Source organism: Mustelus asterias, chromosome 2 (genome assembly GCF_964213995.1).
Source record: "Mustelus asterias chromosome 2, sMusAst1.hap1.1, whole genome shotgun sequence".
NCBI classification, from domain to species: domain Eukaryota; kingdom Metazoa; phylum Chordata; class Chondrichthyes; order Carcharhiniformes; family Triakidae; genus Mustelus; species Mustelus asterias.
In genome coordinates this window covers 16731135-16757609 of record NC_135802.1, presented here as the reverse complement: position 1 = coordinate 16757609, position 26475 = coordinate 16731135, and the positions used below count along the sequence as shown (strand labels likewise).

Here is a 26475-nt window from a genome sequence, read left to right as displayed (position 1 = left end):
AACATGATTTAAATAATGCAAATTGTAAGGTTTTCTGAGGGAGACAAGAGAAGAAATTGCTGGGCCTCCAACAGAAATCTTTGTTTCCTCGTTGGCCACAGGTGAGGTTCCAGAGGATTGGAGGATAGCCAATGTTGTCCCGTTATTTAAGAAGGGTAGCAAGGATAACTCGGGTAATTATAGGCCAGTGAGCTTGACATTAGTGATAGTGAAATTGTTGGAGAAGGTTCTTAAGGATAGGATCTATACACATTTAGAACTGAATGGTCTTATTAGTGACAGACAGCATGGTTTTGTACCAGGGAGGACATGCCTCACTAATTTGATTGAGTTTTTTTTGTGGAGGTGACAAAAATGATTGGCGAAGGAAGGGCCGTGGATGTTGTCTACATGGACTTCAGTAAAGCATTTGACAAGGTTCCTCATGGCAGGCTGGTGCAAAAGATTAAATCACACTGAATCAAAATCTTTCTTAATAATTATGGTGGGAGTGGGGGGGCGGTGGGGGGGGGGGTTGATTTTCCCGGCCCACTGTGCTGCTCGAGTAGCGCAGTGGGCCGGGAGATATCAGCAGGGGGCCTGTACTGAGAGTTGCGACTGGCTTCCGGCCAATCGCAACATCTCCCAGCCCCGTTTTTTTAATGTAATCAGCCTTGTGCCAAAAATCAGCGCCAGTCTGATTACAATATGAAAATCTAAATTTCCATATCATTAGTGAGCCCAGGATGGTATCCTCCGGGCTCTCTTATGTCTCCTGGGGGTGGTCCGGGGAAGTAATCGGTAGGCCAGCCGGTGGTGGGAGGGCCAGTGCGCATGCACTAATCTCCCCACTGACTGATCATGCATGCGCAGTGGCCCACTCAGCATGCTGTCTCCCACAGGTTCAGGCCCCCGCCCCCCCCTTTTCGGCATGAATCCCCCTGTAGCACAGAGTGCCGGAGATTCATTCAACTAAGTACATTCAGTCAACTAAGATTCATACAACTAAGTAATTGGAGGGAAAAACACCTGTATTCCTGCCCTTTGGACACTTAGGTTTTTTTGGGAGAATCGCCCCCTACATCTTTCAGTTTGTATTTTTGTGACTGGTATGGTCTTATTGATTTTAACAAATATAGCTATTTATTTATCCCAACTGTTAGGATGAATTTTGGTTCTTTTGTGGAATGTAATGGTTTACATACATTTCAGTATTCAAAAGGAATTAACTTTTATCATGTTTCTTTAAATATGTTTTACAGAGCAATCAATTACCATCATTAAACAGCTATGTGATGTGGAAGTAACAGAGCCAAATGATGCTTGCTTTGAGTGTGAAATATCAATAGCTGATGTAAAGCCTCCAAAATGGATACTGAATGGTGAAAGTCTTCATGCTTCTGAAGATGTGGACATTGAACATTGTGGCACTATTCATCGTTTAACTCTAAAAAGAACAAATTGTAAGATGACTGGCTTGCTGCAGTTTATTGCTGGGAAATCAAAATCTGAGGCGAGGCTAACTATTAAAGGTATTCAGACTCTTTCCTTCCCCATTCTCCCAACTTTCTCCCTCTCTTTTACACCATAACCCATATTGGCATAGGTTTCACAGCGTTCTGCAGCATTTTTTGTTTCTTAGGCAGTCCCACGGATTCAAGGATGTTTTTGACTAAATGAATTCTCATGTGACTGAGGAGTCTAATGGGTGGCCTACATGCTGTCACAGGTGGAACAAGGTGGTTGCAGGAACGGGTGGGTGGGGATTCTGGGATGCCATGCACTTCTTTTGTTGTCAATGCTTGGCTTCACGGCAATGAAACCCGAGGTGTTCAGCTCATTCTCGATGCTTTTCCTCCACTTTGGGCAGGCTTGGGCCAGGGATTCCCAGGTATCAATGGGATGTTGCACATTTTCAAGAAGATTTTGAGGGTTTCCTTGAAATCTTTTCCCTGCCCTCCTGGAACTTATTTGTCATGTTGAAGCTCTGAGTAGAGCGTTGGTTTCGGGAGTCTTATGTCAGGCGTGTAGACGATGTGGCCTGCCCAATGGAGCTAGTTGAACATAGTCAATGCTTCGATGCTGGGGGATGGTGGCCTGAGCGTTAAAGAGGTGTGAATTGTCTCAAGCCAGGACAGCATGAATGATACGCTTGTCCTTGTGGCCTCTCATTCAGACAGTGATGTAGTCAAGCAGCTGTCAGTGAGTGAGTGAGGGTGTTGCCATGAGGCTTTCTGCTTGTCTCCCTGACGGAACAAGGTGTTGGTTCAGACAAGGCCTTGTTCTAGGCATTACGTCAGGAGCAGGATACTGTTGGCATTAGATTTCCCTTTGTACCTTCTAATGTTGGGGAGTACGCATTGAGGACTGCAGCGTACTGGTTCTGGGGTGAGCCAAAGGGTCATGAGGCTTTTTTTTATCCCATAAGGGAAGTCTCTGAGCCAGACAAGTAGTTCATTTTTAATAGTGAAGCCAACCCCGAGAATGCAGCGATTCTCCTGGTTTATCTTTCAATAAAAGGTGTAACAGCCATTGTTGTTCCTTTTGCTGGCTTCTCCCTGCCTGCTGGCATTTCGCTTAGGACAGCGATGTCAATGGCGAAATGTCAGAGCTCCCGGGCAATGATAGCAGTACGCGCATTCTGATCTGTCGCAGTTGGAATTGTCCATGAGGGTCCTGACGTTCCAGGTCCTGAACTTCATCTTAAGGGGTGAAAGATGCTTATGGGTGAATTATTTTAATTTAGGGTGCCTGTTGCACACCAGCTACCACATTAATTTGACAGAACAAAGCCTTGGTCCATTAGGGTTCAAAACACTGGAGACCAGGCTCTGCTGTGTGGACCTAGCACATACAAGCTCACATACTCCTACTGTTGTCATCTCTCCTTCCCACAGGACCTCTCTTCCTGAAATTCATGAAGTGCAGTGGCACTTCACTCCTTGCTGAAGTCTTAACCCGTTTCCTCACTGAAGTTTTGCATTTTATACCCTGCTCTCCTCACTGAAATCTCATTCTTTAAACTCTGCTCTCCTCACTGAAGTCTTGCTCTTTATGCCTCTTTATGCAGCATTTAGTACCTCACCAGTTTAATCATTTGCCTTGTGACTTTCAACTGTAAGAATTGGTAGTCCACTGGCAAAGTGAATATCAGAGCCTCAAAATCATCTTTAAACTACTTACTTATTCTCTTAACTGAAGATCAGTTGCAGCCAAATTCTAAATTTAAAAAGTAAGTAATCTATTAACAGTAGTTGAAGAAGGAAAGCTGGACTTTAGCACTGAGTTGAACTTCTGACACTATGAGTGGGATTTTACGAGATTTTTTCTAATTGTCGGGTGGGCATGAAACTGGGAGAGTTCCAGATCCGTTTTTTGGGCGAGTTTCCAGGCCCAATCGTATGCACTCAGTCTGCAAAATTTTGGACCAGTCTGTTCTGGCCAGAGAGGCTGTGGGCGCAGCTTAAAGCGTGGTAAAGTCGGGCGTGAGGCCATTAACGTGATCCGCGCTTGCGTCCGCGCAGATGCCCACTTTACCAAGGCCCAAAAATGGCCACAATTGGATTTGCATGCATTTAAATTGAATTAATGGGCTGCCCGCCCAACTTTACCAGCATTTTCCCTTTTACCATCATGTTCGCGCATCCAGATTCGGGCGAAACAGACCTGCTCGGCAAAGGTCTGTTTTGGGTGCTCCAGCTTCTGAAGAGGCAAGTTCAGAGCTTCCAACGGCTCTCTGACTCAGATCGGTGGTGGAGGGGGAAGGGGGAGGCGGGCCAGATCATTCTCTGGTGAGGGGGTGGGAGAAGGGAGGCCCGATTATTTTCTGGTGGGGGAGGGGGGGGAGGAGGAGGCGGGTTAGATGTATTTCTGGTGGGGGGGCGAGGAGGAGGCGGGATAGATGTATTTCTGGTGGGGGGGGGAAGGGAGGCCCGATTGTTGTCTGGTGGGTGGGGGGGTTGGCAGAGGGAAGCCAGATTGTTGTCTGGAAGGGGGGGGAGGGGGGGCAGGGGGAGACCGTGTCACTCTGTGGGCAAAGGGGGGCAGACAGTTACCATCAGTCTGGGTGGGGGGGGGGGAGATAAGGGGGACAGTTATGTTGTGGGGATGGGCGATGTCTGTGGGGGCCATCGCTCCCGCTTTTTGCTCCCGGGCAACTTTATCCGCTTTTTGCAGCCCGGGAGCTATGTGACAGGGGCGCGTTTTTCAAATTTTTTTTCTCACTGCGCATGCGCATTTCAAAGCTCCGATTGTTTCAGGCGCGATAAGCCCCGCCCCACAGCGCGATTCAGACCCGTGATTTTCTTTTCAAGCTAAGTGCGTATGGGGGTGCTTGAGACCAGGTTTCCAAATCGGACCTGAATTGCGCCCAGATTCAGCAATTAGAATGAACATGGTAAAATCGGGCCCTTAGTGTTCAGATCGTACTATGGCCTCACCCCTCCCTGCCTCTCTGGCTTTACAGTCCTCCAAGATTGCTGCAGTCCTTTAATTTGAGCCTTGTGCATCAGGTTTGCTTCATCCTATCATTAGTCCCATTCAGCTGAAGGGACCTATGCTCTAGTATGTGCTCCCTCAAGCTCCCTTTCTCTCTCTCTATCTCTTTTTCCCTCTCTTTCTCCATTCTCTTTAATGATGTCCCGAAAACGTAGCTCTCACCAAATGTTTGTCACCTATGTTAATATTTTCTTGTGTGGTTTGATTTCCCATTCTGATTTATTACTGTACCCTGTTTCAACTTAGGACATGTTATTACATTAAGGTGCTTTATAAATGCAAAGTTTGTTGTTATTTGACAACCTTAATTATAAATTCACATGTGATTACTTTTCAGAGCCCCCAACAGAGGTAGTTAGAGAACTACAGAACATTAATGTTGAAGAGAGGAACTCTGCTACTTTGAGCTGTGAGTTTACACCGACACCCAAGGTGGTCAGATGGTACAAAGACCAGACCTTAATCAAATCGTCTGACCGTTACAAATTCAATCAAAATAAAAATGTGTTAGAACTTACCATTTCAAATCTCAAACCTGAAGACTCTGGTGAATATAGCTGTAAATCAAGTAATGCACAGACCACAGCCAAGCTCACAGTTGAAGGTAAGAATTGACACATTTCAATAAAAGTTACTTACTGTTATATAATTATGTTGAAAGAGCATGATGGATAATTAACCTACTCTGGATTGATTCCAGAAATTTGCCTCCTCTGCTCACCTAAGTATTTTTTTTAGCAATATCCAATCAAATTCCAATTCAAAGTTTCAACCAGTGAGACATTACAGATCCAAGCTGACAAGACAGGCAAGCCTCTTCCTGTCTTGGTCTTGTTCTACCTGGTCCAACCTGATAGGAGCAGGCATTGCACCCCGTCCAGTGCTTGATCTGATTTACATCCTAGCCAAAAGTTTGTTTTTAAAAAATGCTTCAAATGAAGCCTCAGTGTAACCTCATTGACTTCTATCAAGTGCAGGACTGCCAACTACACTTGATCTTAGTCATAAGGCCGAATTAATCATTCTCTCGGTTATACCTCAGACCATTGTGCCTTAGCTTTGAATAGTGCTCCAAATCAACTGTTTTCAGTCACCTCCTTTCTTCGATACCTTATGTGAGGTCCTGCTTCTTACTTACATTTTAAAGCTGAAGAATTGCAGACCAAAAGTTATTTCTGTTGGGTATGTGCTGCATGCCATTTTAGTTGGATCTTCTGTTGCGTAAGGAACCCGGTTGGAAATGGCATGTGAATACTTGTATATGCAAATTCTTGTGCTTAACGCATATTTCAACCCCTTTCCGTATTTGATCACATCAGATTACAGCATTTGCCTTGCAGGCATCTTCTCTGAGAAGATCAAGAAGTAGAATCAGTATGGGTGGATTTAGGAAAGGTCAGAAGACACCGTTTGAAGGAGTTTATAACCTCCTAACAGTAGCTATAGTGTTAGACTGAATATCAAGGAAGAAATAATTAGAGATTGTTACAAAGGGGACTTTCATCTTCATAAAGACTGGAGCGACCAAATTGGCAAAAGTGATCAGGAAGATGGATTTGTTGAATGCTTTCTGGACTAATACATTGTGGAACCAATTAGGGATCAAGCTATTTTAGATCTAATAGAACACAAGAACACGATAATTATAAGCAGGAGAAGGCTACCAGGCCCTTTTTCCTGCCCCGCCATTCAATATGATCATGGCTGATCTATGCCGTCCTCAACTCCTTTTCTGTGCCATTTCTCCATAGCCCTCTATTCCTCAAATATTTATTGAATGCTTCTAATGATCTAGCCTTCACCACCCTTTGGGGCAGAGAATTCCAAGGATTCACCACCCTCTGTGAGAAGAAATTTCTATGCACCTCAGTTTTAAATGATAGGCCCTTTGTCTTGTAGCTATGTCCCCTTCTTCGAGACTGTCCCACTAGTAAAAACATCTCACCATCTACCCTGTCCAGGTCCCTCAGGATCTAGTATGTTTGAATAAGGTCACCCCTCACTCTTATAAACTCCAAGGAATGCAGACCGAGACTATTTAATCTGTCTTGATAGGACAACTCTCTCAACCCAGAAATTAGCTTGGTGAATCTCCTTTGGACTGCCTCCAATGTTACTATATCCTTTCTTTGGTAAGGGGACTCAAACTGTATTGTTGTATAAACTTTATAAGCTATGTATAATATTATATAACAGTATGATACTGAGGCAGGGTTAATCAGTAATATCAAACTAAAAGATCTGCTGGAAGAAAATGATAATACAGGTACAATTGAATTCTATTTTAAATTTGAAAATGATACATGCTAGTCCTAAATAAGCATCTTTTATCAGTGGAGGGATGGCTAAGGTTGATTGAGTATAGATAAAAAGTATTTTGGTAAATAAGCAGTGGGAAACATTTAAAGAAGCAATTCAAAATGGTCAACAAAAATAGATTCCATTGGAAAACAAAATCTCACCAAGCAAAATCCAGACATGGCTAAGAGCAAAATATTGCGGATACTGGAACCTGAAACAAAAACAAAAAATGCTGGAAAATCTCAAAAGATCTGACAGCATCTGTGGAGAGAGAATAAAATCAGTGTTTCGAATCTGGATGACCCTTCGTCAGAACTAGATTTGTCTTAGGTCTGCTGCTTACTTCCTCATGGGGTGCTCTTCATTGCCTTCGTGATTGGCATACTGCCTCCAGGAACCAACTGAAGTCTTTAATATGTCTGCCTTGTCTTGATGGGCTGGATCTTTGCATAGTCAGGGAGATTCCCAGGCCCATTCCTGGTGACCCTAATTTTCACCAACACGGAACAAGGGAACAGGCTAGCAAGGGTCACGAATCTGCACTCCCTATTTGGCCATCTTCATTGTGAGCATGGACATCTTCAATTTTTATGGAGTCAGGCCACCTTTTTCAGAACTTGCTCATGGTCCCCAGTATCGTGAACCATAGTCTGGATGAAGGAACCTTTTGAAAGGTAAGGTCAAAAGGTTCTTACCCATGCCCCCCGTGCCAAGCTAGTCCTCCACTCGCTCCCACACCTCTCATACCCTCTGTTCCAACCTATGGTACTCGCTTGCCCATTCACCCAGTTTATACACTATAGAACAACTGAACCCAATAGCATGTGTTATAAAGCTTTAAAAAGTAATTCATTCATAACGTTCTACATTCTTAAAAAATTACTACAGCCCTTTAAAAGTGCCAATCATTAGACCTTGTAAATAGCAGAAACTGAAAACATTTGACACCTGTTATCTTATGTAAATAAACATTGTACAATTGAGACATAGATCACTGAATAAGAATTTTCAATCAAGCAATGTTTTTTTAGGGCACAGTTGCTTCAGCAATAGATATTGGAGCTCTCTAATTGTAGAATGCTTCTGCTGCTCTTGTCTTTCCAGATGGTAGAATTGTGGGTTTGGAAAGTGCTGTTAAAGGAGGCTTGATGAGTTGCTGCATTGCATCTTTTATATAGTATACGCTGCTGCCACAATGGGCCCAATGTTACTATTGCGTTGCGCCCGAAAACGGGGGTGAAAACTTGGTAAAGTCGGGCCCGAAAATGGCCGTGATCTGAACCGCGCCCGAAACGGGCGCAACGTGATTTAAGTATATTTGCATGCATTAAAATTGAATTAATGGGCTGCACACCCAACTTTACCAGCATTTCCCCCTTTACCATCGCGTTCGCGCATCCAGATTCGGCGAAACAGACATGCTCGGCAAAGGTCTGTTTCAGGCACTCCAGCTTCTGAAGAGGTTAGTTCAGAGTTTCCAACAGCTCTCTGACTCTGATCCGTGGTTGGGGGGGGGGGGAAGGGAAGGGAGGCCTGATCATTCTCTGGTGAGGGGGGAGGAGGGAGGCCAGATCATTCTTTGGTGGGGAGGGAGGAGGGAGGCCCAATCGCTCTCTGGTTGGGGTGGCAAGGCCAGATGGATCTCTGGTGTGGGGTTGGGGGGGGGGGGGGGGGCGCGGGGAAACCGCTGCCACTCTGCGGGCGATTGGTGGGGGGAAGGGGGGACTGTTGCCACCCTGCGGGCGATCGGTGGAGGGGAAGAGGGGCAGAGGGTCGCGATCGATCTGGGTAGCAGGGGGGTGGATGGATAAGGGGAACAGTTATGTTGTGTGGGTCGGGTGATATCTGTGGGGGCCATCGCTCCTGCTTTTTGCTCCCGAGCCACCTTTTCTGCTTTTTGCGGCTCGGGAGCGATGTGACAGGGGCGCATTTTACAAAACTTTTTTCAACATGCGTGCGCAGTTGAAGGCTCTGATCAGAGCTGCAGCATTTCAGGCGTGAAAAGCCACGCCCACTGCGCGATTCAGACCCGCGATTTTTTTTTCAAGCTAAGTGCGTATGGAGGCGCCAGAGAACAGGTTTCCAAGTTGGATTTGAATTGCATCCAGATGCAGCACTTAGAATCAAAATGGTAAAATCGGGCCCAATGTAGAGGGTATGAATGTTTTAGTTGGTGGATGGGATGTCAATGAATTGTCTTGGATACTGTTGAGCTACTTGAGTGTTGTTGGGGCTGCACTCATCAATGCAAGTGGAGAATAGAATCATAGAGTCATTGAGGTTTACAGCATGGAAACAGGCCCTTCAGCCCAACTTGTCCACGCCGCCCTTTTTTTTTAAACCCCTAAGCTAATCCCAATTGCCCGCATTTGGCACACATCCCTCTATACCCATCTTACCCATGTAACTGTCTAAATGCTTTTTCAAAGATAAAATTGTACACACCTCTACTACTACCTCTGGCAGCTTGTTCCAGGCACTCCTGAATATTCCACCACACTCCTGACTTCTGCCTTGTAAGATGGTGGACAGTCTTTGGGGAATCGGGAGGCAAGTTATTGATTCCCTGAATCAGTGACATGCTCTATACTATGCCTGGGGACAATAGTGGAGCCTACTGCAAGTTCTCATATTTATGTTGCTCTTCTTAAAAAGGAGTCACATAGAAACATAGAAAATAGAAGCAGGAGTAGGGCAGCTGGCCCCTTGAGCTTGCTCTGCCATTCAACATGAGCATGGCTGATCTGCTGTCTCAATGCCATTCTCTTGCTCTCTCCCTAGACTCTTAACACCTCAATGTCTAGAATTCTTGGCCGGGATTCTCCCAAAAAAATTCTAAGCCCCCAATGTGTGAGAAAATGGGAGTAAATCCTGCTGCTTTTTTTTAGCGTGATTTCCAGAATGAATCTCCGACACTCTGTACATCACAAATTGTCTCAGCAGGATTCACTGTGGAAATCTGGGGGCGGGGCCTATTCCCACCCAAGAGGCTGTCAGCATAGTGCTGGGTGGGCCACTGCAGCCTGCGCCGATCTGTCAGCGCTAACAGATCGGCGCATGCGCAGTGGCCCCACATTGCTGGCCTTCTGATTGCTGGCCAGCCCAATCACTGGTCAGCCCTGCAACCCCTCCATCGTTGGCCTTCCAACACCACTGCTACTCAAGCAGCGCAGCGGGCTTGGAGAATCGACCCCCTTATCTATTTCCCTCTTGGCCTCTGCAGCCTTCTGTGGTAGAGAATTCCACAAGTTCACCACCCTTGGAGTGAAGAAATTTCACCTTGCGTCAGTTCAAAATGGCCTATCACATATACTGAGACTGTGACCCCTTGCTCTAGCCACCCTCTGATCCAGTCTGTCCAGCCCTATTAGAATTCTATACGTTTCAATGGGATCCCCTGTCATTCTAAATTCCAGTGAATACAAGCCCAGCCAATCTCATGCAACCATCCTGCCATCCCAGGAATCAGTCAGATGAATCTTTTTTCCGCGACCTCTTTGGTAAATATATCCTTTTGTAGATAAGGAGATTAAAACTACACACAATATTTCGGGTGTGGTCTGACCAAGACCCTGTACAGCTGCAGTAAGACATCCTTGTTCCTGTACTCAATTCCTCTTAAAACGAAGGCCAACATACCATTTACCTTCCTCGCTGCTTGCTTGTTTTCAGAGACTGGTGTAAAGGACACCCAAATCCTTTTGTAGATCAACATTTCTCAATCTATCACCATTTAAATAATACCCTGTTTTCTCTATTGAAGTGAGTAGCTTCACACTTATCCACATTATACTGCATCTACCACATAATGTCCAATCCACCCAACTTGTCTAAGTCACCTTTGTGCCTCCCCATCCACCTCCTCATCCACATTCCCACCTAGTTTTGTTCATCAGCAACCTTGGAAATATTACATTTGATTTCCTCATCCAAAGTGTTGATATATATTGTGAATAGCTGGGGCCCAAGCACTGATCCTTGTGGTACCCACTTGTCACCACTTATCACTTCATAAAAGACTCATTTATTCCTTTTCTCTGTTTCCAGTTTGCTAACCAATTCTCAATCCATGCCAATATATTATCCCCAACTCCACGGGCTTTAATTCTGCACACAAACCTCTCATGTGGGACATTATCAAATGCTTTCTGCAAATCCAAATACACCACATCCACTGGTTCTCCCTTATCTATTGCTCTAATTATGTCCTCAAAAAACTCCAGTAGGTTTGTCAAACATGATTTCTCTTTCATTGATGTATGCTGAATTTGTCTAATCCCGTTGATATTTTCCAAACTGTTCAATGATCACACACTTTATAAAGTTTATTGGAAGAAAGATTTTGTGTCTTGTGTTTTCAGTGGAATTTAGTTTACTTTATTTCAGGGGAATAAAATACATTTGGGTTTATGCTCAGGATTGCTTCTGGTTTGGAGCTTCACTTGAATGGAGCGTGGATTTTTTAAAAATTAATTTGCGGGGTGAGAACATTGCTGGCTAGGCCAATGTATGTTACCTATCCCTAATTACCCTTGAGAGGCTGCCTTCTTGAATTGCTGCAGTCTGTGCTGTGCCGATAGACCCACTGTACTGCTAGTGAGGAACTTCCAGATTTTGACAGTGAAGGAACAGTGATATAGTTCCAGGATGGTGTGCACCACTTGCAGGTGGTGGTGTTCCTATGTATCTGCTGTCCTTGCTCTACAAATAATTACTTCTGTAGCTTGTTTGGTGCAGTCAACTTACAAATTCAAAATTGTTCAGTGATTTGAAAGCCATTTGAGGGTAATGTGAGTCGGGGTTGCTGCGAATCAGCAGCTGATTTCCCAATTCATCTCCTATTGAATAAGTCTATGCCTAGAATGAAATCTCTGAAAGTTGACTCCATTATATATAGATAATGTATATAATTCAAAATAGAGACATTAAATAACCATGTTTGCATTTACATTTGCAGCTCTGAAAATAGAAATAACGAAACATTTAGAAGATATAGATACTGAGGAGGACAGCAATCTAGTTTATTCTTGTGAATTGTCCCATGATGTTGAAGATGTTCAGTGGTTTCTAAATGATACGCCCTTACACTCAAACAATTTCAATGAGATAAAGAAAAAAGGAACGAGACACACGTTAATTCTGAAAGGTGTAACACTTGATGACACAGGAACGGTTATGCTGAAAGTGAGAGGTGTGACAGAAAAGGCACAGCTGAGTGTTCGAGGTAAGCACCCCGCTTTGTTTATTCAGAATTAAGCAATAGTTGTGTGAATCATTAAAGTCTTAATATTGCTAAATGTGAACTAACATTGATTCAAATATATACTTCAGTTTTCCACTATGCAGATATGCTAGGCATTTTTGCCAAATGCATTTTATGCTACTAGCCATTGGTCATACAGAAATTGAGTATTGCTAAAGATAGAGAAATGTTGAAGCCTTTTGTCTTGCACTCATCAGGACACTTCACAAGAATACTAATATAAGGAGAAAACAACAGATTATGCTATCTAAGAGAGTGCTGATTTGTTGGCAAGTGGACTCTGATACAATGTAGAGGCTTTGTCATGGAGAATGCACTAACAGGATGCTGCTGTCAAGCCAAATACATGTTCTGCATGTGTAATGTGGGGATGGGGGCGATTCTCCCAGCCCGTTGCGCTAATTTTTTAGCACAGCGGGCCGGGAGAATCGCACAGGGGGTGATTCACATTAGTCTCATTAGTGACAGACAGCATGGTTTTGTAAGAGGGAGGTCGTGCCTTACAAATTTGGTGGAGTTTTTTGAGGAAGTGACAAAAACGGTTGATGAAGGAAGGGCCGTGGATGTCGTCTATATGGATTTCAGTAAGGCATTTGACAAAGTCCCACATGGCAGGTTGATTAAGAAGGTTAAGGCTCATGGGATACAAGGAGAAGTGGCTAGATGGGTGGAGAACTGGCTTGGCCATAGGAGACAGAGGGTAGTGTTCGAAGGGTCTTTTTCCGGCTGGAGGTCTGTGACCAGTGGTGTTCCGCAGGGCTCTGTACTGGGACCTCTGCTATTTGTGATATATATAAATGATTTGGAAGAAGGTGTAACTGGTGTAATCAGCAAGTTTGCGGATGACACGAAGATGGCTGGACTTGCGGATAGCGAAGAGCATTGTCGGGCAATACAGCAGGATATAGATAGGCTGGAAAATTGGGTGGAGAGGTGGCAGATGGAGTTTAATCCGGATAAATGCGAAGTGATGCATTTTGGAAGAAATAATGTAGGGAGGAGTTATACAATAAATGGCAGAGTCATCAGGAGTATAGAAACACAGAGGGACCTAGGTGTGCAAGTCCACAAATCCTTGAAGGTGGCAACACAGGTGGTGAAGAAGGCATATGGTATGCTTGCCTTTATAGGACGGGGTACAGAGTATAAAAGCTGGAGTCTGATGATGCAGCTGTATAGAACGCTGGTTAGGCCACATTTGGAGTACTGCGTCCAGTTCTGGTCGCCGCACTACCAGAAGGACGTGGAGGCATTGGAGAGAGTGCAGAGAAGGTTTACCAGGATGTTGCCTGGTATGGAGGGTCTTAGCTATGAGGAGAGATTGGGTAGACTGGGGTTGTTCTCCTTGGAAAGACGGAGAATGAGGGGAGATCTAATAGAGGTGTACAAGATTATGAAGGGTATAGATAGGGTGAACAGTGGGAAGCTTTTTCCCAGGTCGGAGGTGACGATCACGAGGGGTCACGGGCTTAAGGTGAGAGGGGCGAAATATAACTCAGATATCAGAGGGACGTTTTTTACACAGAGGGTGGTGGGGGCCTGGAATGCGCTGCCAAGTAGGGTGGTGGAGGCAGGCACGCTGACATCGTTTAAGACTTACCTGGATAGTCACATGAGCAGCCTGGGAATGGAGGGATACAAACGATTGGTCTAGTTGGACCAAGGAGCGGCACAGGCTTGGAGGGCCGAAGGGCTTGTTTCCTGTGCTGTACTGTTCTTTGTTCTTTGTTTGTTCTTTGGTTCCCATGAGCATTCGCACCCCGCGAATCGTCTGCCAGTGCTGGATTTCTGGCACAGTCTGCTCTGCGCCGGAAATCGGCGGGGAGGTGGGGCTAGCATTTAAATGGTATTTGGGACTGAATTCTCCAGGCCCACTAGCCTCTCCCACCCCGCCAGAGTGTTTCACTCCAGTGGGGTTTAGAGTAGCTCCCCACTTTCAGGGGGCTAGCGGTCTGACACCACTGGAGTAAAGGGGGGGGGGCAATCAGGGCCCCCCAAGGGGCTGGGCGGCGGGGGGTGTTGCCCCTGGGCATAGGCACCCTGACAGTGCCAGCCTGTGCCCTTGGCACTGCCCTAGGGGCAAAGTGCCCATGCCCAGGGGGCACCTTGGCACTGTCCACCAGGCATGGGGCAGTGCCAAGGGTTGGGGCCTATTGGGGCAGGGCCTAGGGGAGGGGCCTGATGGGGTGGGGCCTAAGGGGTCGATCGGTGGGGGTGGGAGTTCCCACTGCCACTCTGCATTGGGATCGATGGGGACAGGAGGGAGGCCAGCGATCGGGGCAGGCTGGGGGATGGGGGAGTCTGGCAAGAAGCCTCATGCAGATACTTTTCCACTGGAACATAGAAAGACTTGGCAGCAAGAAAGACTAACTGCATGATCCCCTGTCAACCATAATCATTCACAAAAGGATGGATGTTTGGAGTTGCAAGTTGGGTGTCCCCCACCAGCCATGCCCTTTCATCCCTGTCTCTGACTGCAGCACATGGCAAATGGCACAGAATGAATGGTAGTTCCTCACTTCACTGAAATCTCAATGTTATAAGAACATAAGAACATAAGAAATAGGAGCAGGAGTAGGCCATCTAGCCCCTCGAGCCTGCCCCGCCATTCAATAAGATCATGGCTGATCTGACGTGGATCAGTACCACTTACCCGCCTGATCCCCATAACCCTTAATTCCCTTACCGCTCAGGAATCCATCCATCCGCGCTTTAAACATATTCAGCGAGGTAGCCTCCACCACCTCAGTGGGCAGAGAATTCCAGAGATTCACCACCCTCTGGGAGAAGAAGTTCCTCCTCAACTCTGTCTTAAACTGACCCCCCTTTATTTTGAGGCTGTGTCCTCTAGTTTTAACTTCCTTACTAAGTGGAAAGAATCTCTCCGCCTCCACCCTATCCAGCCCCCGCATTATCTTATAAGTCTCCATAAGATCCCCCCTCATCCTTCTAAACTCCAACGAGTACAAACCCAATCTCCTCAGCCTCTCCTCATAATCCAAACCCCTCATCTCCGGTATCAACCTGGTGAACCTTCTCTGCACTCCCTCCAATGCCAATATATCCTTCCTCATATAAGGGGACCAATACTGCACACAGTATTCCAGCTGCGGCCTCACCAATGCCCTGTACAGGTGCATCAAGACATCCCTGCTTTTATATTCTATCCCCCTCGCAATATAGGCCAACATCCCATTTGCCTTCTTGATCACCTGTTGTACCTGCAGACTGGGCTTTTGCGTCTCATGCACAAGTTATGCGTTGGGAATAATTCTGTCTAATTGCGTGCTTTACCATTGTGGGGAGAATGCAAGCGAGTGCCTTTGACTTCAAGTTGCCTCATAATTATCAGGGTGTCCCATTGTTTGTTCACTTGTGCTGGCCTTGAACTCCATCTTGAGTGATCTCACTGACTGCAACTCTACCAAACATCGAGGTCAGTTGTGCTAGAACAATTCACAGAGTGAGATGAATTTCTCGCTACTCAGGAGATTTTGAAAATGAGGCTCATAGTATTTGTCCTCAATCTGTCATATTACAGAAAAGCCAGTGGTCTTCATGAAATCCTTGGATGACATCGTTGGGGAAGAGAGAGGAATGATAACACTGGAGTGTGAAGTATCTAAACCCAAAGTCAATCCTATCTGGAAAAAAGATGACGTGGTTCTTGGCTCAAGTGATAAATATGAACTACTGCATGCTGGAAAAACACTTTGTCTTATAGTACATGACTTGAATAAAAGTGATGCTGGACTTTACACTTGTGACATAGGCAGCGACAAAGCAAGTGCTAAAATCACAATCCAAGGTAAGCAATGCTTTTGGTTGTCTATTGCAGACTGATAAATAGTAAAGAAGCAAGTGGAGGAAGATATTTGTATACCATTCAGCGGTTTAAAAATAAGTAAGGCTTTATTGGAAGACTTTTAAGGGAATGATTTTTCTGAAGTCTGTCCTTGCAACAGCTAATCCCCATATATAAAATTCATGAGCAGGAGGATGAAGGCCCTTAATACTGGATCGTTGTCCTGGAATTTGTTGGGATTTTCCAGAATAGCTCATCATGTTTTAAGGCTGGAATAGGATTTGTCAAATGTTCCTATCAAACTAAGGAACAGTTGAAGATTCCTGCTTTTTTGCATAATTTCTTATGGTTTAATGTGAAATATGGCCATTTTCAAGGGTGCAGTGAGGAGTTGCTAGTGCACCTGTAAATTCCTTGGATTGTGAATCCCGAGGTCATAGAATGGTTAGAGCATAGAAAAAGACTATTAGCATCAACTCTCTGCATGAGCAATTCAGCTGGTTCCATCACCACGCTTTTTCCCCATAACACTGTATATTTTCTTTTGGGCGCGATCTTACGACCTTGTCCTGCCTGACCTTTGGCGAGGTTGTAAGATCGGGCGGGAGGGGAAAAATCAGAAACACGCCCGGTTTCTCGTCTCCCCCGATCGTACTGGCACTATTTTGCTGGCGAAATCAGCTTCGCAACCAAAAAGGCGCGAAGCCGAGTTAAATATTAATGTCATGGTTTACATGTTGTTAACAAATCCCGGACGCTATCGTCATTGCTCACTTACCTTAACCATGTTGCCAGTCGAGATTGACCTTGGCAAGAATAATGTATGGTCTCCACCAGCGAAGACCAGACATGATGGCCCCACCGAAGGTGGTCGGGGGCAGGGCTGGGCAGTTCCCAAGGGGCAGTGTCACCTAACATAAGTGACGATAAGAGATTTTAGCGTTATGCAAAGGGGAAGCAACTGGTTAAAAGCACTATTGGCCCACTGAAGACTGAGGTTGGGAATGTTATCAATGGCCATGGGGAAATGGCAGACTTGCTGAACGAGTATTTTGCTTCAGTATTCATATTAGAAAGAGAAGATAGCTTGCCGGAAGTTCCAAGGAAGCTAACAGAGGATCAGGGACAGGGTCTTCAATGAATTAGCTTAAGTGATTCATCAGTAATGGGGAAACTAATGGAACTGAAGCATGACAAGTACCCAGGACCTGATGGTTTCCATCCACACATGCTAAAGGAGGTAGGAGAACACATTGCCGGTGCCCTAACTATATTCTTTCAGAGTCCCTAGATTCAGGAGTCATACCGCTGGACAGGAAATTGGCTCCTGTCACTTAGTTAGACCCCAGTAAGAGCACTGTGAGCAGCTAAGGGCACCACACCTTCGGAAAGATGGTTTGGCCCTGGATGGAGTTCAATGCAGGTTTACAGGATTGATACCTGGACTTCAGGGATTAAGTTACGAGGAGCGATTAGACAAATTGGTTGGCGGATGGTAACTAGTGGCGTGCCGCAGGGATCGGTACTGGGGCCTCAACTATTTACCATTTATATAGACGATCTGGAGGAGGGGACTGAGTGTAGGGTAACAAAGTTTGCAGACGACACAAAGATAAGTGGAAAAGTGAATCATGTGGAGGGCGTAGAAGGTCTGCAGAGAGATTTGGACAGGCTGAGTGAGTGGGCGAGGATCTGGCAGATGGAGTATAACATTAACAAATGCGAGGTTATTCACTTTGGAAGAAATAATAGCAAATTGGATTATTATCTAAATGGAAAGAAATTACAACATGCTGCTGTGCAGAGGGACTTGGGGGTCCTTGTCCATGAGACGCAAAAACCCAGTCTGCAGGTGCAACAGGTGATCAAGATGGCAAATGGGATGTTGCCTATATCGCAAGGGGGATAGAATATAAAAGCAGAGATGTCTTGCTGCATCTGTACAGGGCATTGGTGAGGCCGCAGCTGGAATACTGTGTGCAGTATTGGTCCCCTTATTTGCGGAAGGATATATTGGCCTTGGAGGGAGTGCAGAGAAGGTTCACCAGGTTGATACCAGAGATGAGGGGTGTTGATTCTAAGGAGAGACTGAGCAGATTGGGTTTGTACTCGTTGGAATTTAGAAGGCTGAGGGGGGATCTTATAGAGACCTATAAGATAATGAAGGGGCTGGATAGGGTAGAGGTGGAGAGATTATTTCCACTTAGAAAGGAAACTAGAACTAGAGGGCACAGCCTCAAAATAAAGGGGGGTCAGTTTAGGACAGAGTTGAGGAGGCTTCTTCTCTCAGAGGGTGGAGAATCTCTGGAATTCTCTGTCCACTGAAGTGGTGGAGGCTACCTCGTTGAATATGTTTAAATCACGGATAGATGGATTCCTGATCGGTAAGGGAATTAGGGGTTATAGGGATCAGGTGGGTAAGTGGAACTGATCCACTTCAGATCAGCCATGATCTTATTGAATGGTGGGGCAGGCTCGAGGGGCTAGATGGCCTACTCCTGCTCCTATTTCTTATGTTCTTATTTCTAAATTAGGCCTTTATTTTCTTGAATTCGAAAGGTTGAGGGTTGATCTGATAGAAGTCTACAAAATATTTACAGGGAAGGACATGATGGATAAGGGTAAACCATTTTCACTAGTTGGAGGCTCTAGAACCAGGGGCCATAATGTAAGAATTAGGGCCAAGTCGTCCAGGAGAAATGTTAGAAAACACTTTTACACACAGAGAGTAATGGAGATTTGGAACTCTGTTCCTCAAACTGTGGTGGATGCTGGTTCAATTGTTAGGTTTAAATCTGATTTTTCCCCTTTATTGAGCTGGGGTATCAAGGGATATGGGCCTAGGGCAGATAGTTGGAGTTAGGCCACAGATCTTATTGAATGGCGGAGCGGGCTTGAGGAGCTGCCTGGCCTACTCCTGTTCCTACGTGCCTATAAGATTGTGTTGTGGGAAAAATGCCACTTTGTGAGTCAGGCTTGAAGGTTTCAACAGTACAGTTTTATTTTAACAAAGCTTCGTGGAGAAAAGGCACTGGCACTCCGCAGTGCTTCTAGACAGCTACCTTCTCTCAATGAGACAATAGGAGCGGTCCATCTTTATACCCTTTACACAACAGATGGACCGGACATCTAACCATTATCACATCGTTGTAATCAAGTAGGTGATCGATTGTTAAACACATCATTATAGACAAATGCAGACAGATACAGTCATAAGCATGTTAACATCGCATTGTTCTATGACTGGATACATTTCCTACGTCAGTGACTATCAATGACTTTAGTTTCGGTCTATTCATATAGTAGTTTACAGTAATTGGTTTTCCTGTATTTTGTATTCCCGATCCCACCTGTAGCTAATCTCTTTGATGTGGAGATGCTGGCGTTGGACTGGGGTAAACACAGTAAGTTTAACAACACCAGGTTAAAGTCCAACAGGTTTCTTTGATAGCAAAAGCCACACAAGCTTTCGGAGTTCCAAGCCCCTTCTTCAGGTGAGTGGGAATTCTGTTCACAAACAGGGCATATAAAGACACAGACTCAATTTACATGAATAATGGTTGGAATGCGAGTACTTACAGCGAATCAAGTCTTTAAGAAACAAAACAACGTGAGTGGAGAGAGCATCAAGACAGGCTAAAAAGATGTGTATTGTTTCCAGACAAGACAGCCAGTGAAACTCTGCAGGTCCAAGCAACTGTGGGGGTTACAGATAGTGTGACATATGTAAGTATTCGCATTCCAACCATTATTCATGTAAATTGAGTCTGTGTCTTTATATGCCCTGTTTGTGAACAGAATTCCCACTCACCTGAAGAAGGGGCTTGGAGCTCCGAAAGCTTGTGTGGCTTTTGCTACCAAACAAACCTGTTGGACTTTAACCTGGTGTTGTTAAATTTCTTACTGTGCTAATCTCTTTACCAGACCCTTTTGTCCCTATTTCCACTGGCTTCCTGCAGTATCTAATTCCTGCATATTTTAAGTTACAAGTAGTTGTCTGAGTGTCCTTAATCCTAAGTAATTGTCTGGGCTAAGAGTCAGTGCCTGTTTGTGGTCTTAACTCTTTATGTGCCAGGCAGTCATTTTTAAAGTGTACTCTTCTGTATATTTTTCCCACTTCAGTCCCCACTTTTGGTCGGATTATGGCATTAATAATCCCTAGACCAACAATTATCCATTTGCATATAGAGTTCAGTTTTCTTCTTTTCTTCTTCGTTTCTTCTGATGTCTTCGGGGATCTTCATTAGGGGTTCTTCTTCGATGGATACACTGGGCTCCTGGCACAATTCTTGTCACCATAATCTTGCAGCAGACCTTCAGGCATCCAACAATTAGGCAACAGACAATTACACTTGAAATGAGTATGACCAATCCATGTCGTAAGTAAGATTCCCAGGACCCCCCTACTAGCCACTCCTGCCAGTTACTTCCTTCCTTGGGTCCCCGTCTGAAGCTATCAAGTTGTTCCCTGATGTCGTTGATGACTTGTGTAATGTTATAAGACTTGCCTGTGACTTGTGTTATGCATTTATTGCCTATAATTGTACACACTTCTCCTTGTTGTGCTAACTGGTAGTCCACTGCATATCGTCCCGTCCCCCCCCCCCCCTCCCCCCAGAGACAAGGCTCCAAGGAACCCATATCCCAGTGAGGATCCCATTGTGCCCGGGGCTTCCCAGTCAGCGCAGAATTCTTTGCTGATAGCCCGAGTTACAATTCTCCGAATATGCCCCTTCTGAGGGCATTGAACAGTCAGTGGTCCGATTGTTCCTACTGCAAAACGGTTTGGGAGGTTTGGTGTTTCTGTCATGTAAGTACCATTGAAGAGGAACACATATCCCTTCTTAGCCCGGTAACATTTAGTGCCTTGATTATGAGTTTGTTCATATTGCCAATTGTTCGGTTTACTTGACTCCCCGTTTGATCCCACCACCTGGTAAGTATCAAATGGGTATGTCCATTTGGCTGAGCTTACGTGAGTTCCATTGCATTGTCCACAAATAAGCTGTCTTCCCGCGGTTATATTCAGACATTTCTGTTCATCACAAGTGCAAGTAAACTGTCCCTTATTAACCTGACAATGTTGACAGACACACTGCGTCTGTACGCAGGAATCATTCTTAGGGACCAAGGCATAGGCACATCCCCATCCCTGCTCCGTAAAACAAAGCGGATAGCTTGCAGTATCTGAACAAGTTTTTCCTCCCACCTGTTGGAACCCCTTGCACACAGGATCTGTGGGGTTTACAAGTCCCACACATCTCCTCTGTATACCTCTTTTATATTTGCCAATTTGTCCCTTACAGGGTGCATCTGATGTATCTATTCTATATAAGTCATGAGGGGTCCACCTAGGGGTGGCTACAAATAGGGCTTCTACCGATTGTGCTAATGGGTAACATACAGTTCGATTCCTGTGTAAATGTATGTGAGCTTTGTAAAACAAGTTATCCTGCAATCCAGTCAAATTTACAGTCGCGACAACGCAAAGTAGTACAGTTACATACGCGATTACATACATATTCGCAACGATCAAATATCAAACCTAACACTATAATTCATATAATCTTTACAAGTTATATTATCTATTCACCCGCGCACGCCAATCGTTCTTGCTTGCAGTCTTTGCCTGTGTTGAGGAAAGCAGTTCTGTTAGTTACATTTAACAACATATCCCCCTTCCATAGAAAGCTTAGTGTGAATTAAATAACACTTTGTACTGGCCTTTTTTAGCTGCAGCTGGACATCCATTCATTTGAAAAAGGGGCTTAGGAGAGCTCGGAGGGGACATGAGAAGTCCTTGGCGGGTCGGATCAAGGAAAACCCCAAGGCTTTTTACTCTTATGTGAGGAATAAAAGAATGACCAGGGTGAGGTTAGGGCCGGTCAAGGACAGTAGTGGGAACTTGTGTGTGGAGTCAGTAAAGATAGGCGAGGTGATGAATGAGTACTTTTCTTCAGTGTTCACCAAGGAGAGGGGCCATGTTTTTGAGGAAGAGAAGGTGTTACAGGCTAATAGGCTGGAGGAAATAGATGTTCGGAGGGAGGATGTACTGGCAGTTTTGAATAAACTGAAGGTCGATAAGTCCCCTGGGCCTGATGAAATGTATCCTAGGATTCTTTGGGAGGCAAGGGATGAGATTGCAGAGCCTTTGGCTTTGATCTTTGGGTCCTCGCTGTCCACGGGGATGGTAGTCATGATGTGGAGATGCCGGCGTTGGACTGGTGCCAGAGGACTGGAGAATGGCGAATGTTGTTCCTCTGTTTAAGAAAAGGGAATAGAAATGACCCTGGTAATTATAGACCGGTTAGTCTTACTTCGGTGGTTGGTAAATTGATGGAAAAGGTCCTTAGGGATGGGATTTACGACCATTTAGAAAGATGCGGATTAATCCGGGATAGTCAGCACGGATTCGTGAAGGGCAAGTCGTGCCTCACAAATTTGATAGAATTTTTTGAGGAGGTAACTAAGTGTGTTGATGAAGGTAGGGCAGTTGATGTCATATACATGGATTTTAGTAAGGCGTTTGATAAGGTCCCCCATGGTCGGCTTATGATGAAAGTGAGGAGGTGTGGGATAGAGGGAAAGTTGGCCGATTGGATAGGCAACTGGCTGTCTGACCGAAGACAGAGGGTGGTGGTGGATGGAAAATTTTCGGATTGGAGGCAGGTTGCTAGCGGAGTGCCACAGGGATCAGTGCTTGGTCCTCTGCTCTTTGTGATTTTTATTAATGACTTAGAGGAGGGGGCTGAAGGGTGGATCAGTAAATTTGCTGATGACACCAAGATTGGTGGAGTAGTGGATGAGGTGGAGGGCTGTTGTAGGCTGCAAAGAGACATAGATAGGATGCAAAGCTGGGCTGAAAAATGGCAAATGGAGTTTAACCCTGATAAATGTGAGGTGATTCATTTTGGTAGGACTAATTTAAGTGTGGATTACAGGGTCAAAGGTAGGGTTGTGAAGACTGTGGAGGAACAGAGAGATCTTGGGGTCCATATCCACAGATCTCTAAAGGTTGCCACTCAAGTGGATAGAGCTGTGAAGAAGGCCTATAATGTGTTAGCTTTTATTAACAGGGGGTTGGAGTTTAAGAGCCGTGGGGTTATGCTGCAACTGTACAGGACCTTGGTGAGACCACATTTGGAATATTGTGTGCAGTTCTGGTCACCTCACTATAAGAAGGATGTGGAAGCGCTGGAAAGAGTGCAGAGGAGATTTACCAGGATGCTGCCTGGTTTGGAGGGTAGGTCATATGAGGAAAGGCTGAGGGAGCTAGGGCTGTTCTCTCTGGAGCGGAGGAGGCTGAGGGGAGACTTAATAGAGGTTTATAAAATGATGAAGGGGATAGATAGAGTGAACGTTCAAAGACTATTTCCTCGGGTGGATGGAGCTATTACAAGGGGGCATAACTATAGGGTTCGTGGTGGGAGATACAGGAAGGATATCAGAGGTAGGTTCTTTACGCAGAGAGTGGTTGGGGTGTGGAATGGACTACCTGCAGTGATAGTGGAGTCAGACACTTTAGGAACATTTAAGCGGTTATTGGATAGGCACATGGAGCACACCAGGATGATAGGGAGTGGGATAGCTTGATCTTGGTTTCAGATAAAGCTCGGCACAACATCGTGGGCCGAAGGGCCTGTTCTGTGCTGTACTGTTCTATGTTCTTGTATGTAATCTTATCAAAAGACATCGCTTTCCCCATTAAAATCTCATGCCATACAGCTCCGATCTTTATATGATGTACTCTTACATTGTCTCTAATTTGATCATTTGTTTGCGTGCAAGCGCTGCACCACAGTACTTCACAAAATAATTATGTCTTTATCAATACACAATATATAGTATATAAATATATCATACAAAGTTGGTTAAGGCTTTTCAGGATTTGATTTTATTCTCGGGTCTATTTGGCAATGCTATACTGTATAATAAAAATAATCAAGCGGCAGCTGTATCATACCACTTTACACATCGTAACCGTGATATCCAAACCCCTTTAATTCAAGCCGTTTCCATTTTTAAACTGAGCTCCAGATCAAAACCCCCGCACTCTAGGAAAATAAGAGGCACTGAATCAAAATCAAAGTAGGTACAATACATACTTGTTAATTGATTAGAAACGTTTTGGTTTGATTCTTAACTGGCTAGATTTTGAGCTTTGCAGTGTTTTTATATTTGGCAAACCTTGAACAATAGATGGCACATGAAATTCCAACGGCAGTACATAATTTTAACCAGTTACAGAATTTTAAACTATCCGATGTTCGTAAATCGCGATATTCTGCGGACCTTAATACTGTATTTCACTGACATGATATATTTTAAACTGACTCATAGACAATATATTTACCTCTTTTGTTCCTGCTTTTCTACCTTTTCACAAAATTACTTATTTTCTTCTCTTAACTTCTCAACTAACTCTTACAATTTCTACTTCAATACAAAGGAAAGAGCACATGGTTCCTTCCAAGCTTTAAATCCTTTCTTAACATTAAACACACACAGACACACATGGAATCTTCCAATATTCATTCCACAGCATTTCCTCTTTCATTCAAACTTAACATTTCAAACTGGGATGAGAGTAAAACACTCAAAGAGAATACAGAACGTTGATTAAGACAGTCGCTTTTATTCTTCTTTCTTCCAAACTGTAAACAGAAGTAAATTCAAGAAATCTTATCACTTTAATCTTTAACAGTCTTAACACTTCCCCCAGCCCCCCTGAGGCTAAATCGAAGTACAAAGCACTGCACCCACTGCCTGCAACAAACACTCCACAGGAACAAACAGGCTTCAGCTCCTGTTCTCAATCTAATACAACAACAACCACCTACATTCGACAAGCTACCAGATCACACAAACACACTGAAATACAGAAACTAAGATCTCTCCTATCCACCTCCAAGTACGCCACTAGCCCACTCTACCAACTCATCGTAATCTTGGGACATAATCACTCCCATTTTTAGGATGACCTGGTAAGCACTAGAAAGTCCATCCTTAAAAGCCTGGATGAACGCTCAATCCCCTCGACCTGGGTTCCCTTATACTGAGCACTCTTGGTATATCTGGAAGAATCGCTCCCCGTATTCAGAAGCTCCTTCCCTAAAGGGGATGAAGGGTGCCTATTGGCATCTATCTCTGATGTTAGGGCGACTGCATGTGTCCACCTTCCCCCATTATAATCCTGTGCTGGAGGAGCGGCGGGTCCACCTGCTACCTGCCTCCACTTATCCACTGGACAGGCTGCCCTGACCAGCTGGTGTACGTCTCTCAGGTGTAATTGGTGTCCTACCCAGATTGTGTCTAATTCTTCCCAGAATTTAGTGTTTGCGCTTCTAGGTTGTAATTTACCCAGGGAAGCCATTATCTGTTGTCTCTCACCTGGGGTGAAGGGTTGATAAGCTGCTTTTGGTCGCGCATCTGTTCCCCCTCGGGTTACTGATGCTTAGTTGTGTTCTAGCGCTTCCCACTCCTCTGGGGGAGCGGTTGGTCCCTGCTGTGTGGACTCATAAGGAGGTAGAGGAACAGTTTCCCCTCTCCATTGCTTTTCTTCTAATACCTGGTTTTGCTTCTCCAGTTTCCTCACTCGGAATTCTAATTCTCTAATCCTTCCTTTATCTTCTCTCCACTTCTTAGTAGAGGTGACTACTTGCTCAATTAGACCAGCTAACTGATGTGTTAACATTACTCCTATCTTCTTTGTCTTGTTTCTCTTTTCTTTATCTATCCACTCTCTCAGGTGTGAGAAGTATCCCAGCCATCCTTTTGCATTCTCTTTATTAACTCTTTCCTGTCTGTCATGTAAATTTCAATGAGGGATCCTGCAAATCCCCTTTTAACTTCATTATCTGCCATTTCGCAGACTTCACTAACCCCGGCCACGATTACTCGCTAGTAAAGTGTGCTCTCTACTGTAGGGACTTCACTACCCCCGGCCACTATTACTACTCTAGCACCGTGTTTCACTACCGTTACAGGGTTTCAAGTTATATTCACGGCTTCCACTATTACCACCTCGGCAATGTGATTCTCCACCGGAGTCCGGTTTAGGTCAGAGTTGATCAAGCTCCTTTTCCGCCCCGCTTTTCACAACATTGACAGTACAGTTCCCAACTTTTCAAACTTTCATGCAATCAGATCGCAACTCTGCGTTTGTTCGCCACTACAGAGTTTGATGTTAACCGACCTCTGCCACTTGTGCTTCACAATCCTAAGTGCCCTTGGTGTCTCTTTACCCACTCCAATCTCCTGACCTTCACGTGGGAGGTTCCTCCTCTTAACAATCGATCTAAGGCAGGGTTTTGAGACAGGCACTACCTTGTCCTCTTGTCGGTCAGCACAAGCAACAGTTACTTATCACTATCAGCAGTTAGTACTTATCACTGTATCATATACAACAATACTTATTACTACAAATGCCCCTTAAGTTTAACCCCTTGCAAACTGTATTCATAGAAATCATAGAAACCCTACAGTACAGAAAGAGGCCATTCGGCCCATCGAGTCTGCACCGACCACAATCCCACCCAGGCCCTACCCCCACATCCCTACATATTTTACCCGCTAATCCCTCTAATCTACACATCCCAGGACACTAAGGGGCAATTTTAGCATGGCCAAT

The 26475-nt window shown here is 44.9% G+C and overlaps 1 protein-coding gene across 29 annotated transcripts in view; it reads left to right on the top strand.

Moving 5' to 3' along the window:
- obscnb (obscurin, cytoskeletal calmodulin and titin-interacting RhoGEF b) overlaps positions 1-26475 on the top strand; it is a 614792-nt gene that overhangs the window by 133123 nt on the left and 455194 nt on the right. For all 29 annotated transcript variants that reach the window (XM_078231785.1, XM_078231777.1, XM_078231827.1 and 26 more), the window contains 4 exons: positions 1242-1511; positions 4814-5080; positions 11735-12001; positions 15582-15848. In XM_078231785.1, the coding sequence (XP_078087911.1) occupies positions 1242-1511; positions 4814-5080; positions 11735-12001; positions 15582-15848 (1071 nt within the window). The remainder of the gene's footprint in view (positions 1-1241; positions 1512-4813; positions 5081-11734; positions 12002-15581; positions 15849-26475) is intronic.